The 16,236-nt window shown below is 43.1% G+C and overlaps 1 protein-coding gene across 1 annotated transcript; it reads right to left on the bottom strand.

Annotated features, from left to right (window-relative positions):
* Nucleotides 1-1,928: 1,928 nt before the first annotated feature.
* Nucleotides 1,929-4,359, bottom strand: LOC311354435 (galactosylgalactosylxylosylprotein 3-beta-glucuronosyltransferase 1-like; the record flags this gene model as incomplete). The annotated part of the gene is made up of 4 exons (XM_084474241.1): nucleotides 1,929-2,015; nucleotides 2,467-2,763; nucleotides 3,207-3,613; nucleotides 4,245-4,359. 4 exons carry the CDS (start codon nucleotides 4,357-4,359, stop codon nucleotides 1,929-1,931), a joined length of 906 nt encoding a protein of 301 aa, XP_084330367.1.
* Between the last annotated feature and the right edge of the window lie 11,877 nt (nucleotides 4,360-16,236).

Below are 16,236 nucleotides of genomic sequence, written 5' to 3'. Positions count from 1 at the left end.
ATTGTATTTGTGTTCATAATTAAGTGGGTATGTAGTGACTTGGCTTAAAAGTAAATTTCATGTAGGTTGAAGTAATGTCGTCTATACAATGTTGAAACGACGTGGACTGATGTTGTCTATGAGCCGTCGAAACGACGTAGGTCGAAAGACCGACGTCAGAAAAACTTTCATATCAGCCCATCAACTAGACGTCATATCGACCTCCATGACCAACGTCGATTAGACCTCTGATCGAAATGTTTGCTGGGCACGTTATTTATTTGTATGTATGAAAGTTTTTGGTTTTGCCCCTGCCTACTACCACTGGACTATGAAAGGACCAGACAGACTATGACTTGACAGTATATTGGCTATGAAATTTGCATATATGGGCTATGACATGCCCATATATAATATATAATAAAAGTCCCAGACACAGGGTTTCATTGAGAGGGATATTTATAACATGTATAACCATACCTCTTTGCTATGCTAGCCCTTTGAACCTTTGAACATGAACCAAAAATAACCAAATAAATACACCATCGGTCTCGGGAATGCCTCCTGGAATGCTAAAAGATTATCAGCATGACACACATCCATTGGGTACATTAATAACAGATGTACTACAATATTTAATTAACATAAGGTAATGCAGTTATAAGCATTAAATAACAGTAAAGTAATGGTCTAGTAATCAACTTTGGTGTCAATGTTTACTGATGAATAAGGCGTATTACTGCATTAACTAATGTTAATTAATGGTTAATTAATGTATGTTAAGTGTCACCCAGTCATTTGTGCATATACTACACAGTATTTTTTGCAGTTTTGCACACATCATAATGGTACGATAAAACCATTATGGAATAGACCTACACATAACAACTCTGAAGTCTCAAAATGAAAGGCAAGTTTGGCACATTTTTCGGGAAAAAAAAGAAAATACCCTGACTCATGTTGACCAAAGTGCTGTCAGAACAACAGCAGTAGATACAACAGTTTGAAATAGTATACAGTAACCTGAATGACCTGAATGACTGATGGAGGAAACCGTTAGGCAGGCGATCATATAAATAGTGGAAGGAAAAAAACAATACAAAACGAACCAGCACCACGTCCAAATCCAATCCATACCGGAGACAAAGTCCCACAAAGTCCCAGATGTCCATACAGCCCTATGGATACCTAAAGACAACTCCAAAAAACAAAGCAGGTGACAAAGCAGCACAAAGTCTGCATATAGACACAACATATCCATCTCCATGTACAATCAAAATACAGTTAACATTCACACAACATTCACATAACACACAAATCCATATACCCCATAACATACAACCCAGGAATATTTCAGAAATGCCCTCCACCATGTCTCTGATTGTCAATTGCCGCTGCCTTGCACAAGACAAGGGCCCCATTATTTCCCTGCACGGCAGCCCTGTGCCCCAACCAACTAGTTAGGGGCCGCAAAACAAAAAGGGCCCCTATGTCCAGCCGAGCAGGGGCCCGGGCTGGTGCTGTACGTCGCTGAGAGAGCTCTTTATTGTGCGGCTGAACCCTCTCTTCACGGCGTCCAGACTGACGGTGTGGTGTCCCTTTTCCTCAATGCCTAAAATGAAATTAAATATAATAAACAATGAAATGTAATTATCCAAGCATTGAAGCTTTTCAACGTACGTAACGTCATTTTACATTTACATTTAGGGCATTAACACAGACAGTGTTATCCAAAGCGACTTAATGTGACAATAAGTAAATTTGTCAGAAGAAAGAAAAACAATATATATTGCTGTCGGTACAGTAAGGATGTCCACAGAACCAAGTGCCAAGCACTAACAATAGCTAGATTAACCCATTCCCTGTATGCAACAAAGTTAGCTAGGACAAGAATCAGGACCAGAATAAGAGTAACAGTGTGGTTACCTGGGTTACCCCGGAACATGTCATCATACTTCAATATCAGGGTTTGTGAACCCTCGCTGGCCATCTTTCACCAGTGTTGGCCTCTCTGTCCTGGTGTGCCACACCAGCACCTGGTTGAACCACAGGGAGGAGAGCACATGAGATGGATGAGGACACACCAGATGGATGAGAACAATGAAAAAGAAAATAACCAATTGTCATTATCATTTTTAAGATATTCAACTTTTCTTTAAAGGTCTTCAAAGATGTCTCATGCACACACATGGGATACACACTCACACAACCAAGCAGAGAAAGGACGATTTCACACAAATGTATAAACCGCCACAATGTTGAAATATGGCCCCATTCAAGAAACATGGGAGCATAGGCTATATTATATGTGAAGAGAGTCTAGAAGGCCAAGCCTGCAAGTGACTGACAATTCGACAAAAAAACACAATTTCAACAGCTACTAATCCCCGGCGGTGACACCAATTGTTGACGCATAAAACATCCTTCACTCAAATGTCCTTGTCTCCAACCCAGACCCCCAGAGGAAGGGGGGACCTCTGGGCTTACCTTGGTGCAGTTATCCGCCTTGGGCTCCAGGTCGCTGAGGGAAACCAGCCCACTCAGCAGGTCGGTCTCCTGGTAACCTCCTGGGATGCCTCGCAGCTTGAAGACGACCTCAGACTTTCGGATGAGGAGCTTCAGGTTAATGGCAAAGCCGGCCATGTCGATGGCGAACGCCCGATTCGGTGCGAACCCTGTATCCCAGCCGCACACCTTGCCCTGGGCGTTGATCTTGGGCGACTCGAATTTCTGGCCTGCGATGAAGCCCACGGGCCACACGGACACCATTGTGGTGGAGCGCATCTGGGCGGCATGGGGACGTGAAGAGAGAGCAGGGATGAAGAACCATTGTGCGCTTGGGGTCACCCGTACACGCAATACCAAATTGAACGGAATGGAAAAAGGCAGACTAGCACTTACTGCTAACACTGAACCGTAGCAATTAACCGTAGTCGATTTTGAAGTGCATGTTTGTTCTATGAGCATTTCAAATAAGTTAACCTTAATCGTAGCTATTAATCCGGGACCATGTCCACACTCCTATCCATGAAAATCAGGCTTTTTGTTGGGACAAAAAGATCTCTAGAATACATTGGAGATCAAAAGAGAATTGACACAGCCTCAGTGTAACATTTCAATTCTCTAGGTCTCTAGGTCGACTCAAAGACTTCCCCCCCCCCACTTCCAGACACCTCATCCCAGCTGCATCATGCAAACCTCTCGGGAAAAAGCATGTCTGTCGTCACCTCCTCAAAGAGCTCCAGGCTGTACACGTTGTCATCGTCCGCAAAGTACACCACCCCGGGGGGCGCCTCGCCCATGGTCAGGCGCAGCCAGTGCAGCCCCAAGTTCCTCTGGCTGCTCCCCCGCGGATACCCGATCTCCTTCAAGCGCCTGGGCGTCTCCGTGTGGAGGTGGGTGTAGTTGAGGCCCGTGCTCTTCAGCAGGCGGCCCACCAGCGCGGTGGTGTTCTGGGCGTCCTCGATCACGATCCAGTGCAGGTTGGCCACGTGGAGGAAGGTGTGGGCCATCCGCATCAGCTCCGCCTTCTGCACCGCCCGTTGGAAGGTGGGGGTGATCACATAGATGGGGACCAGCGTGGCGGACCAGGGCGGGGGCCGGCGGTAGACGTACTCGATGCGCACCACCTCCGCTAAATACAAGATGAACCTTAAAATATGGCTCAGGTAATAATGCTATGAGGCTAACGATTTATAAAACAATGCTTCCAATACCAAACAAATGGGATGAAGGAGCTAAACCTTGTTAGGGTGAAAACGTGCATACCCGTCTTCATTGAGGCCTAGATATGGCTTGGCTAGAATTGTGGGAGCTGCTACACTAGGTTAGCTTTCCCTGCCCATTGCATGCAAGATGCATCATATATTGTGTCACATATCAAATAAAATATAAAGCAATGGACCACCCACTATTTTTAGACCATCTTGCAGACTTCCACAAATCAAAAGCAGGGCAGTAGTAGCAGCCAACACTAAAATACTCAGATATGATTCATATTTGTGTTTTGGTATTTGCTCCCAATACTTTTTTTAGCTTTAGGCCATTTAGGCTCCATACTAATTTAATGCATTTCTTAATTATGCAAAAACTCGCTCATTGGGGATCCGTATAGAACATGCTCCTTTATCATTTCATAACTTTCATAACTAGAGTCGTGGCTAGTGTTGTCCCATTCCCATAACCCAAGGTAAAGGATCTCAGTTTACTTTAAGTGGCTTTGGGTGAAAGCAGCTGGCTCAAGGATAAAGAGGGGCGATATATACCTGGCGTTCCTTTCCAGTAGAGGTCCATATGGTTGCCGGTGATTAGGTGCCAGATGAGGAGCGACCAGGACAGGGAGATCAGCAACGGAGCCACAAAGTCTCGACTGGTCAACATCTCACGGCTGCCTGATGCAGGTTGTTTTGGTTTGGACGGGGGTTACTGTTAGAATGGTCAAGAGATAAAGGCTAGAGTCAGTCCTCCACACTCCAACCACATAGGGGGCAGTATAGTATATCGTTTCTTTCATGGCCAATAAAGGAAGGGTCTGGTTCCCTGATCTAACGGGCCATCACTGCAACACCTTGTGATTTGTATTCTAATGTACCGCAGGCTATAAGCCCTCCATTAAGACATCAGCTGCAGACACCTTCAGTTGTGTGTGAGGAGCGCAGTTTTGGGCCACCTCTGCTTAATGCACACTAGAAATAGGGCCCAGAATATGCTTGGTCCTTTCCCTCTCATTTGAAAATCTATTTTACTACAGAAAGTCTTGTGAAAGGTTTGATATTGCAGAATGATTATTGTATTGTCTGTGTTCTCTGTCTTTGTCCTTATTTTGTTTAGTGTTCGTTCTCCCATTGATTACAAATATCAGCTGTATGGATCAATATAATATGCTATAATGATTATATTCATCCATACAACTGATATTTGCTGATCACCCTAATATGCTTTAACGATATATTACCAGATGGACCAGATGGACTTGGGAACAAACATGCATGTAACACAATCTAAATGCAATCTGATGTTGGCTTGTATTTTACTGATAACACATTTGGGGGACCATTATGTACAGCGTGCCATCAGGTAAAATTATTTTTTTGTTGTGTTAATTACTGTGTGCTGTAGAATATTGGTGTATTTTAGTGTCTCTCTTTCTTCACATTTCTCAAGTCTATGAACAGGCCAGTGCCTCTCCTATTGATACCAGGTGTTATTTCCAACATTCCTCCATTTGTTATGTCCCAACAAGGTCGAACAAACCTGGTCGTCTGGGGCATAGCAAGGGCCATATACCTTATCAAGGGAGACTACTTCTGTTATTTTGTTATTTACATTTTCTTATTATAATACTCACCCCAAACCTTTGGTTCGGCGAGAAGAGGGATCGACAGCCAAGGAGCACGTCAGGAGACTGCTCCTCACCACCTACACTATAGATTATTCAACCTAAGTCTGTATCTTGCTGTATTACATCCTGGAATAAACCATCCATTCAACCCTCTGATCCAATCTGTCAAGCTTCCTTGATTTACACTTCAAGAATTACTACTACAATTGGGAATATACACAACGCAGAGACAAACGGTTTAGAAATAAGCTGAAATCTAACAATGCCTTTCATCGCCTTTCAACACTTTGACATCAACACTGTGGTATTATGGTATAATAGTGTAAGCAGTGCCTTTATTTTGAAGTAATGGGGGGTGACGGACGTGAATCGTGTCCTGATTGGAGCAAGGCGGTTCACTCCCCAAGGCGGGTTGCAACAGTGTGTGACCCTGTCTCCCAAACTTTAGGCTACATGAAATATGGCCAATATCCCTATTGTGGTCAATTGTATTTTTTTTATTATTTATTTTATACATTAGGCCTCCATATTCATTTTTGTCTTTAATTTATATTTTAGATGTTTTTTTTCCTTGTCTTTTCCCCCTGTGGCTTCCTCTACTGACAAAAAAGAGTTGTCAGTGTTGTGATATGTAAATAGAACTAGATGATGCCTATGCAGAGTGATACGTCACTACGTGAGCAGCGTAGGAATACCAGTGTTGTATGTTCCTGAACCTGACCAAAGTAAAGTTATGTTGGATCTTATCAAGTCATCTTCCTTGTCTCCAAATAATACTTCATGGTGGCAGAGGTAATGGTTACCTCTGGTATGAAAAACAGCGATAAGACCGCTCTACGCCGATGTGAGTCTCCAACGAATTGTCTGAGGATAATTTGTATATCGCCAGACGTGCTGAGTGAGAGATACAGGCAAGCTAAGCGGCTAGTGGGAGCAAGCTAAGCGAGTGCCGACGTTGATTAAGTGCAAGAAAAGACGATATGGCGTCACATCTACCGATGATGAACTGGTCTGAACCGGATCTAAGTGAGGCTATATCACTGTTCAGACAGAAAATGTGCCTTTATTTGGATGATGAGGGAATAGAGGACGATGTTAAACGAGCTAGAAAAATCTGTCGTGGCATAGGAGATGAAGGGCTAAGAAGGCTGAATGCTAGCGGACTCAGCAATGACGACAAGAAAAAACCTGCCAGTTTGTGGACTTTTTTCGAGGACCAGCTTAAGCTTAACGTGAACTTGAAGGATACACAGACTCCACCTAATGCAATACAGACAAAAACTGTATGAAAATATCGATGATTTTGTGACTAGAGCCAGAACTTTAGCACTGAAATGCCAATTCACAGAAGGGGAGTTGCATGAACGAATCATCAAGCTCATCATTGCTAGCACGCCACATGATGCACTGAGGAACGACCTGTATGGGAAACCCCAAGGCTACTCCCTGGCTGATCTGTTAAAAGAAGGACGGAAATATGAAGCTTTATCAGCAGGGAACCAACAGCTAAACCAGCTTGGATTATCCAACTCTGAAAAAGTGCATGCAATACAAAGAGGGCGAACATGCCAGAACTGTGGCAGAAGCCATGAACCGTGTCAGTGTCCTGCATACAATGATGAATGCTCTGCATGTGGTGCAAAAGGGCACTGGGCAAGGTGCTGTAGGAAGAACAAACAACAACCAAAGCAAGACTTCAGCACAAGAAGAAGTAAGTCTCCACCACAAAACAAGCACTACAAACAACAGTCATAGAGAAAAGGACACAGACCAAAGTGTGAATCCAAAATTTATGTGGTTGACTGTTATGATTCAGACAAAGAACACATGTACCAACAACAATTCCACAGCATCACAATCAGTGAAAAATGTATGCATAGCATCAACAGCAAACCACCAAGAGAGGAGGCTTACACAATACTGAACGTGAGACCACCTGATTGTACTAGGCCATGGACACACACTTCGCCTGAAAATCGACACAGGGGCATCTGGGAACACTCTTCCACTGCGCACATTCAGACAAATGTATGGAAACAACGCACATGCATACACAAGACTGAAGAAAAACAACCTAAAACTGTCTGCTTACAGTGGTCATGAGATCCCGTGCCTCGGAACCATCAACATTCCATGGCAGTTCAAAGAGTCCAGTTGGTTCAACGCAAAGTTCTACGTAGTGGATGTACCAGGGCCAGCTGAAGTTGGATTACACCTACGCCTGGAGTCGAGTCGAGGTGAGTTGAGTCGAGTCGAGCTGATACTGTCGGTGGAAAAGCGGCAAAAAAGGCCTAGGCATGGTGCTAGTACAGAATAACAGACCCATTGCATTCGGGTCAAAGACTCTGACAGACTGCCAATCAAGATACAGCAACATAGAACGTGAAATGCTCGCAATAGTTTGTGGAATGCAGCGATATCACACTTACCTGTACGGAAAGTCATTCCTTGTGATAACAGACCACAAACCACTTACCATAAGTGCCCATATGTGCAAAACCACTACATGCAGCACCACCTCGACTTCAGCGGATGCTTATCAAGACCCAAGGATATAACTATGAAGTCAGGTACCGACCTGGAAAAGAAATGATACTGGCAGACACTCTCAGTCGTTTACCAAACCCTGAAAACAACAGTGACATTGAGCTGGATGAGCGCATAGATGGTATCGATGTAGAGATTGAGGATCCAGAGCGGCACACCATCGCCATAAATAATAAACTTCTCACATGAAAAGCAAGATGCTCTGCGGATCCAAATTGCTGCCGATCCAAAGCTCAGTGCACTAAAGGAACTCATTCATCAAGGATGGCCGGAAACCATAAAGGATCTACCCAAAGACCTGCGTCCATATTGGTCATTCAGAGATGAACTCGCTGAGGAGTCAGGAGTCATATTCAAGGGCAGACAGGTACTTATCCCAGACTCTATGACTGATGACATCCTAAAACAGCTACACGTAGCACATCAGGGCATAGAAAAAACACGCCGGCTGGCTAGAGAAAGTGTCTACTGGACGAAGATGAATGACGACATTGAAAGAGTCTGCAAATCATGCAGTGTTTGTGCGGAACATCATGATGCAAATCCAAAAGAACCTCTCAAACTGCATTAAATACCGTCAAAACCGTGGCAGTCAATAGCTTCTGACCTGTTTGAAATCGATGGCAGTCACTACTTGTTGACTGTAGACAGATACTCCATAATATCCACTTGTGGATGACATGCCTACTCCAGTATCCAGCCATGCAGTCGCACAGAAAATGCAGTCGTACATGTCATTATTTGGACGTCCAGAAGAAATAATGACTGATAATGGACCGCAATACACAGGACAAGCTTTCCAAAGACTGATAAAAGATTGGGGAATAAGACACACCACCAGTTCACCCCACTATCCCAAGAGCAATGGCACTGTTGAAAGACATGTGCGACACATCAAAAGCATTGTGAAGAAAACACAACAAAACAAAGATGACCTACACATAGCCTTGCTACAGGTTAGGGCGACACCTATTGACAGCAAAATGCCTTCACCTGCAGAACTGCTTTTTGGTAGGCCTGTCTCCACCTTACTGCCGAGCCGAGCAGATCCAGGAAAAGAGGGACACCGACAGCATCTGGCTCACAGAGCAGCTGTGATGAAGAAACACCACGACCGCAACTGTCGCAGAGAACTTCCTCTACTCCACCCTGGACAACATGTGACTGTGTGGAACAAAGACAGAAGAACATGGCAACCAGCAGTTGTCTTCCAAAAGTGCAATGAGCCATGGAGCTACATTGTGCAAACACCAAATAGAAACAAGATAAGGCGTTGCAGAAGTCACTTGCGTGGACCATACAACACACAAATACAACAAGCTACAAAAAGACTGCTTTGCTGAGCCACACACACTGGATGAAGGACAGGAGGGTGATAGCGATCAATCACAGACCGCACCACCCTGTGGAACTGAGACTGAGCCACCAGACCAAAAAAGCCCTCAGCCAGTGCGTACAAGGGTAGGAAGGGCTGTAGTCAAACCATCTCATTACAAGGACTATGTCTAACAGCGAGATTGATCGTGGTTTAAACGTGCACGCACGCGCGTGCACGTGCCCGCTACACAGATATAACTTCACACGCACGGAAATAACACGCACTTTTGTAGCCCCATTGGTGATGAACTCTAACTATAATATGCATAAAGACTGCACCAAAAACATGGATATATCAATGCACAACTCCAAAAAAATGCCTAGAATAGATCTTCAGAGCAGCCACTCCATAATACAAAGGTGTCTTAATTAACGTCATGCAGTTAACAAGGTGCGAAGGAGCTTGCTCTTCTCAGCAACCCTGCCTATCACGTCATCAGCATCCAAGTTCATTAGGACCTCTTTCTCTGTCACCATCAGCATAAAGGCCTCCAAATTATCCTGTGACAATCGTGTCCGATTCTTGATTAATTTAAGAGTGGAAAAACTCCGTTCGCATGCCACTTGAGTAGGCTACATGACAGTGTTAGTAGGAATTTATATGCCAACCATATAGGCCTATTGTTGTAGGCACAGGTGAAGAGGTTTAACTGCTGGAGAAGGAAATTGCAACAGATTACACAATGCAGGTAGCACATTTCTTGCTCACCATGTTTATTTCTGTAGCCTATCTTCCTCTATCTCCGGGCATCATCAAATTCCGACGCTCTGACGTCTCTCTGTGTACTCGTTTAGAGGAGACTTTCATTGACAGCCAACAGTAATCTCCTTCTCTCCTTCTGTCGCTGAATTCCTAGATTCATAGTTTAACCTCAGCAGACTCTCTTCCAACAACCCCCTAACACGCAGACGCGGTCTGATTCGGTTTTGAAATTCCCAGAAGTCATTGCTTCATAACCTTTGTTAACCAATAATAAAATAAAAAATAGGCAGATTTGTTGTATTTCACAATGCACTTTTTAAACATCTGATTGAATAAGGCTACAAAAGAATCCGATGTAAACATTGAGGGTAACCATGACTGTGTAGTATAGACTCATATCTGGTATAAATATTGATCAGTATCGAAATACGTGGTATGACTAGGGATTTAGAAATAAATGGCTGACTTGAAGCCGTCAAACACTATTAATGCTTTATAGTGGGCCGAGAGATAATGTGGGGCCGCGCGAACCCGACAAGCATGCCGCTCCGTGATTGGCCGGCCCACGAGAGGCCGCGGCCCCTCTGGCATCTGCCTGAATGCCAGACCGTCCAGTCCGTCACTGCTGTCATGTGAGGAATATGTTTAAATGTGTTGGATGGTAGAGAGAAAAAAAATAATAATAGTTTGACAATGTCAATGGATTGAATCATTCTCATGATATGTTAATGCTTACGGTTTTAATTAGCACTGAATTTAGTTACTTTTTAATAGTGTTGTTAATACACAGTGTTATGTATTTTCCTGGTTCTCTAGCTAAACAGCGGGGATGTTGTGATATGTAAATGTTACTAGATGATACCTATGCGGAGTGATACGTCACTACGTGAGCAGCGTAGGAATACCGGTGTTGTATGTTCCTGAACCTAACCGAAGTAAAGTTACGTTGGATCTTATCATCAAGTCATCTTCCTTGTCGGAAAGTGTGACTTTGCCTCCAACAGTGTGAATTGCAAGAGCTGTGAGTTGGGAGGAATCATCAATTTCTTCACATTTCTTACAGGAAGAAAGGCTTTTTTTTTTTTTTTTCTATAAACATTATTAATTATTGACATGATTAACTAAAAAATACAAGAAATTACAAGAAACACCAAAGCTCGAAATATGCTGCGTAATTGTGTGCAGATTGCAGAATATTGATAAATGTATCAAAATGTATCAACAGCTTGGTGGACATCTTTCTCTTTCAATGAAAAACATAACAAAGATTAAACTGCACTTAGTTGATCAGTTGTTCAAACCGATTGTCAAATTATTGACAAACAACATTATCCACTGTGTGTCTTGGATACAAGCACTATGTCGTGTATCTTATGCTTTTGGATCATGTTTATAAGAAATGTTCAAAAGTGAATCAGCCAGCTATGTGTCACAGATTAGCCAACAAATTAAAGAATGATGATGAAATATATCAATGTAGCCTAATAGACATTTAGAGAGAGAGAGAGAGAGAGAGAGAGAGAGAGAGAGAGAGAGAGAGCCGCTGCTCTGATCAATAAATATTAATAAAAAGTAATTGGGTTAGGTTTTTATTTTTTTTATTTTTTTTACTTTTAACAGCTAGCACCTAGGCGCTGTCCATGTGCTCCAGGCACTGTGGATTTTTGATACGTTCCCTTACTTCTCTCTCTCTCTCTCTCTCTCTCTCTCTCTCTCTCTCTCTCTCTCTCTCTCTCTCTCTTCACTTGACAACCCGTATTTCGCACGCATTCCATTATGCACGAAATAGGGAATAGCGGAATAAAGAAAAAATGCCAAGAAAGCATAGATTACACACCTGGATTCGCGATGTAGCATGCCCCCCTTCCGATAAATCCTCCCTCTTGATTGCCAAAATGTAACCTCAAATAAATCCCGTAAGAGAAGAGAGCCAAAAAGGTCCACCACTTTCTTCACAACATGTCACCAAATGCCCACCGACGCTGCGTCCCGCATACACACCAATCTGTCGTGAGCTGGCTTGTGGGCGAGGCGGGGCAAGCCAAAAGAAGTGTGCGGTTTGTCCCGTGTCGAGCACGTCTGTGAAAGGTTGAAGCTCCCTGGCGAACTACGCGCTCCAAGTATGAATGTGATTGGAGGATAAAAAAAAGCACTAATAATATCACATTAAACCTCCCACACACAATGATTGGATTTCTACAAATAGAATAGCCTACATCTGAATGTGCAGGATTCAAGCACCTACTGGAGTAAAATAAAGATGTGCTTTGCAAGACAAAACTGTTTAATTGTGAAAATAATTGCACCAGGCGGGCCTCTCATCGGTATGTGATCCGTATCACATACCGATGAGAGGCCCGCCTTAGAACTACACCTTCAAGTATTGCTATCCGTCTTTTAAAAACTGCTTTTGGTGGTAATTGTGCCTGCAGAGGTTTGAGGAATAGGTGCTGGCTTGAGACCCATGGGGGTGTCGGTGAGAACACGGTTGTCCAGTCAGAGTTCCAAGGTTCATAGGTCCTAAGGTGCGAGCAGGACTGTATGCAGTGACGGACTGGACGGTCTGGCATTCAGGCAGATGCCAGAAGGGCTGCGGCCGCGTGTTAGGGGGTTGTTGGAAGAGAGTCTGCTGAGGTTAAACTATGAATCGAGGAATTCAGCGACAGAAGGAGAGAAGGAGATTACTGTTGGCTGTCAATGAAAGTCTCCTCTAAACGAGTAGGCCTACACAGAGAGACGTCAAAGCGTCGGAATTTGATGATGCCGCGGAGATAAAGGAAGATAGGCTACAGAAATAAACCTGGTGAGCAAGAAATATATACCTGCATTGTGTAATCTGTTGCAATTTCCTTCTCCAGCAGTTGAACCTCTTCACCTGTACCTACAACAATGGTTGGCATATAAATTCCTACTAACACTGTCATGTAGCCTACTCAAGTGGCATGCGAACGGAGTTTTTCCACTCTTAAATTAATCATGAATCGCCTAAGGACACGATTGTCACAGGATAATTTGGAGGCCTTTATGCTGATGGCGACAGAGAAAGAGGTCCTAATGAACTTGGATGCTGATGACGTGATAGGCAGGGTTGCTGAGAAGAGCAAGCTCCTTCGCACCTTGTTAACTGCATGACGTTAATTAAGACACCTTTGTATTATGGAGTGGCTGCTCTGAAGATCTATTCTAGGCATTCTTTTTTTTTTTTTTGGAGTTGTGCAAGTTATATCTGTGTAGCGGGCACGTGTACGCGCGTGCGTGCGCCCCCGTGTGGGCCGCTGGTGGGTGAAAATGCCAGGGCCGTTTTTTAATCCCAGTCCGTCACTGGGTATGACTAGGGATTTAGAGATAAATGGCTGACTTGAAGCCGTTCAACACTATTAATGCTTGATAGTGGGCCGAGAGATAATGTGGGACCGCGCGAACCCGACAAGCATGCCGCTCCAATTGGCCTGCCCAAACGGCCCACGAGAGGCCGCGGCCCTTCTCGCATCTGCCTGAATGCCAGACCGTCCAGTCCGTCACTGATTGTCAATGACGCAGGACAAACTAATACAACGAGACATAACTACTTGTATAGGTAGTTTATTTAAGTTTAAACATATTTGACAACATATTACCTATAAAAATAAGTAAATGAACTAATGGCCATGACCGCAGACCTCGCTCTCGCTCGCTCACTCGCTCTCTTTTTCTCTCTCTCTGTCTCTCGCTCCCCCTCACTCTCTCTGCGCATAGCTTCCACTGCCACCAGAGTTGACCGTTGACACACCCACCAAACCTATAACAAGCGAACTCGTGCTGCGTGTAGATAATATTTCTCAATGTTAAACATATTTACCATTAGACTCTACTTCTTAATTCCAGCAAATATTTCCTCAAACTGCGTCGTCAACAAGTCCAATAGACGTCGAGTCACAACGTGACTTAATTTTTACCCTTTGCCGACATGAGAACATAATCTTAAGGAAATGGTGATTTTGAGGAGAACTTGTTTTAACTTGTAACCAACTAAACACACCTGTGATAAAGTGTAATTTAATTAAGTATTTACCATTGAATTTCACCCACTGTAAAATATGTGGCTCAAATGCTAAACACCTAGATCATTTGGTTCATATCAAAAGGATAGCAATATTGAGCTAGACAGATACATCTATAATATTTTGTTTAGTTATGCATACTCTATCACTCAAGCATTAATACATGTCCTATTCATCTTCAACAAAAGACAGATTTCAGGGTATAAAGTGCACTATCCAAAACATTTTATTTATACCCAAGTAGGCCTACATCTTCTTTAAACAACAAAATGAAAACTTATTGGGACCAAAATCCAATCCCCCCAGTCCTTGCAGGTGCATGTTTCAGGTGTAAACTCATGGCTGCTTCGATTTCTGTATCTGTGGCGTTGGAATTCCATCTTTTCTGCTGGAAAGAAAACACCAGTAGGGGAGAGTGGGGTGAGTAGTGCCACTTTTTACCCAAAGTGACTTTAAAGTGAGGCCATGACAGTAATGTCTCCAAATGAAATATGTATGTATATTTCAGGATGTGGTGCATCCCTGGCAACAATAACTATGGATCTGAAATAAACTGTTTAAGAAATATAGCTTTCAGAAAAAAAGTGGTCTCGTGGCACAACTTGCCCCCGGTGCAGGGTAAGTTGTGCCTTTGGAGAGAATACGTTGGGGTGACTAATTTAAGGTTTATTTAAAGTAAATATAGGGTTCCAACCAGGATAATGCTGAACATCCTTTCTTCTACACCAAGAAGAAGACAAGAACAAAAGAACAAAATGAGAAAGAAAACTAAACAACTAAACAAAATTAAATTCAAAATCAGGCCGTAATTGACTGAAAACCACAGATCCGGCCTACTACTTAACATTCCCCTTGTCGATGCTGCAGGGGAATATGAACTTCTCCTCCCTTCTGGCTGTACCACCAAGATTTTTTGGTGTTGGTAGTTTTCGGAGCACATCACCTCTAGGGATTGTCTTTAAATGTGAAGATGGGCTTTCCATCCACCTCTTACAACTTTGCCTTAGAAATTTTGCACTGATGTCGGCATCATCAACCTTCTCCACCAATCCAACGTAATTATAGGTTGTAGTTTTATCTGCAAAGCTCACAATGACAAAGTCACTGGCAGACAGATCTTTGACCTGTGGCATTGGTTGGCTCCTTGTGTGATGGTACAGGCAGGTCAGACCGGTCAGGAAGATATCCCTGTTCAACGGAAATATGCCCGTTGCTCTGAAACCTGATGTGATGTGTGTGGGTGTCATTGCTTAACAAGTTCTGCAACCTTGTAAATCAATACGGTTGAGGATCAGGATCTAGGATACGGACCAGGATGTGTGCGCATCCAACCATCCGTCGCTCTGTTGTAGTAGGTTTTCAAAAGGTTGGCAAAACTCACCCCAACCCTACCATTTTGCAAAACTAGCATGATTCAGCAGTTTAGGGATAACATTGTGCTAACTGTATAGACTCATAGTGTAGCATACTAAAGCACTAAAACATGTGTCAAATGTTTTCAAACTTGTCTATAATTGTTCAGACGCAACAATCAAAAAACCTTGATCATAGAAATTTTACTTTGAAAGGCAAAAAACGTTTTTTGAGCTTAAATGTGCAAACCTCTCATTCCATGTGTCTCCCTTCTTTGCAGGATGAGTCTAATGGATGGCTCTTCAAAAATATGTGGTCACATGACCAATTTTTTCTATGGTTTTCTAGAAACAAGGGGTGGCACTACTTCCCCACTGGCACAACTTACCCCACTCTCCCCTACAAGGTTTGGGGAGAGTGAGAAGTTTGACTGGCCAAAATACACAAGTGTTTTGCTCAGTAGATGAAGACAGTTTCACCATTCAGCGCCCCAGCTTGTAAATCACCATTCCATTATGTTTTCATGTCGAAATGAAGTCATGTTGTGACTTGACGTCAAGTTGTATCTTCAGTCATCGAGTCTGAAGATTATAAGACTAAGATTATGAAAACATAATCTTAGAGGAATGGTGATTTACAGGAAAACTTACTTTAGAGTGGTGTAACTGAATAACCACTCCCAGCTAACATTTCTGCATTCATTCAAAGTCTAATATAGTCTACGCCCTACATATCGCTGTTTAAATTAACAAAGATGTCACTCTGTAACATTAATGTGAACAGTAATGTTTACACATGAAGTGTTATTATTATATTATATTATTATTCCAAACGCAATATGCTATCATGTATATGGCCAATACGGGTGTTAAATTTTTTTATTCCAGCATTTACTC

The sequence above is a fragment of the Micromesistius poutassou genome (genome assembly GCF_964030765.1).
Source record: "Micromesistius poutassou genome assembly, chromosome: 10".
NCBI classification, from domain to species: Eukaryota; Metazoa; Chordata; class Actinopteri; order Gadiformes; family Gadidae; genus Micromesistius; species Micromesistius poutassou.
The sequence above is the reverse complement of the archived record's forward strand: the minus strand, read 5'-3'. Positions and strand labels throughout refer to the sequence as shown.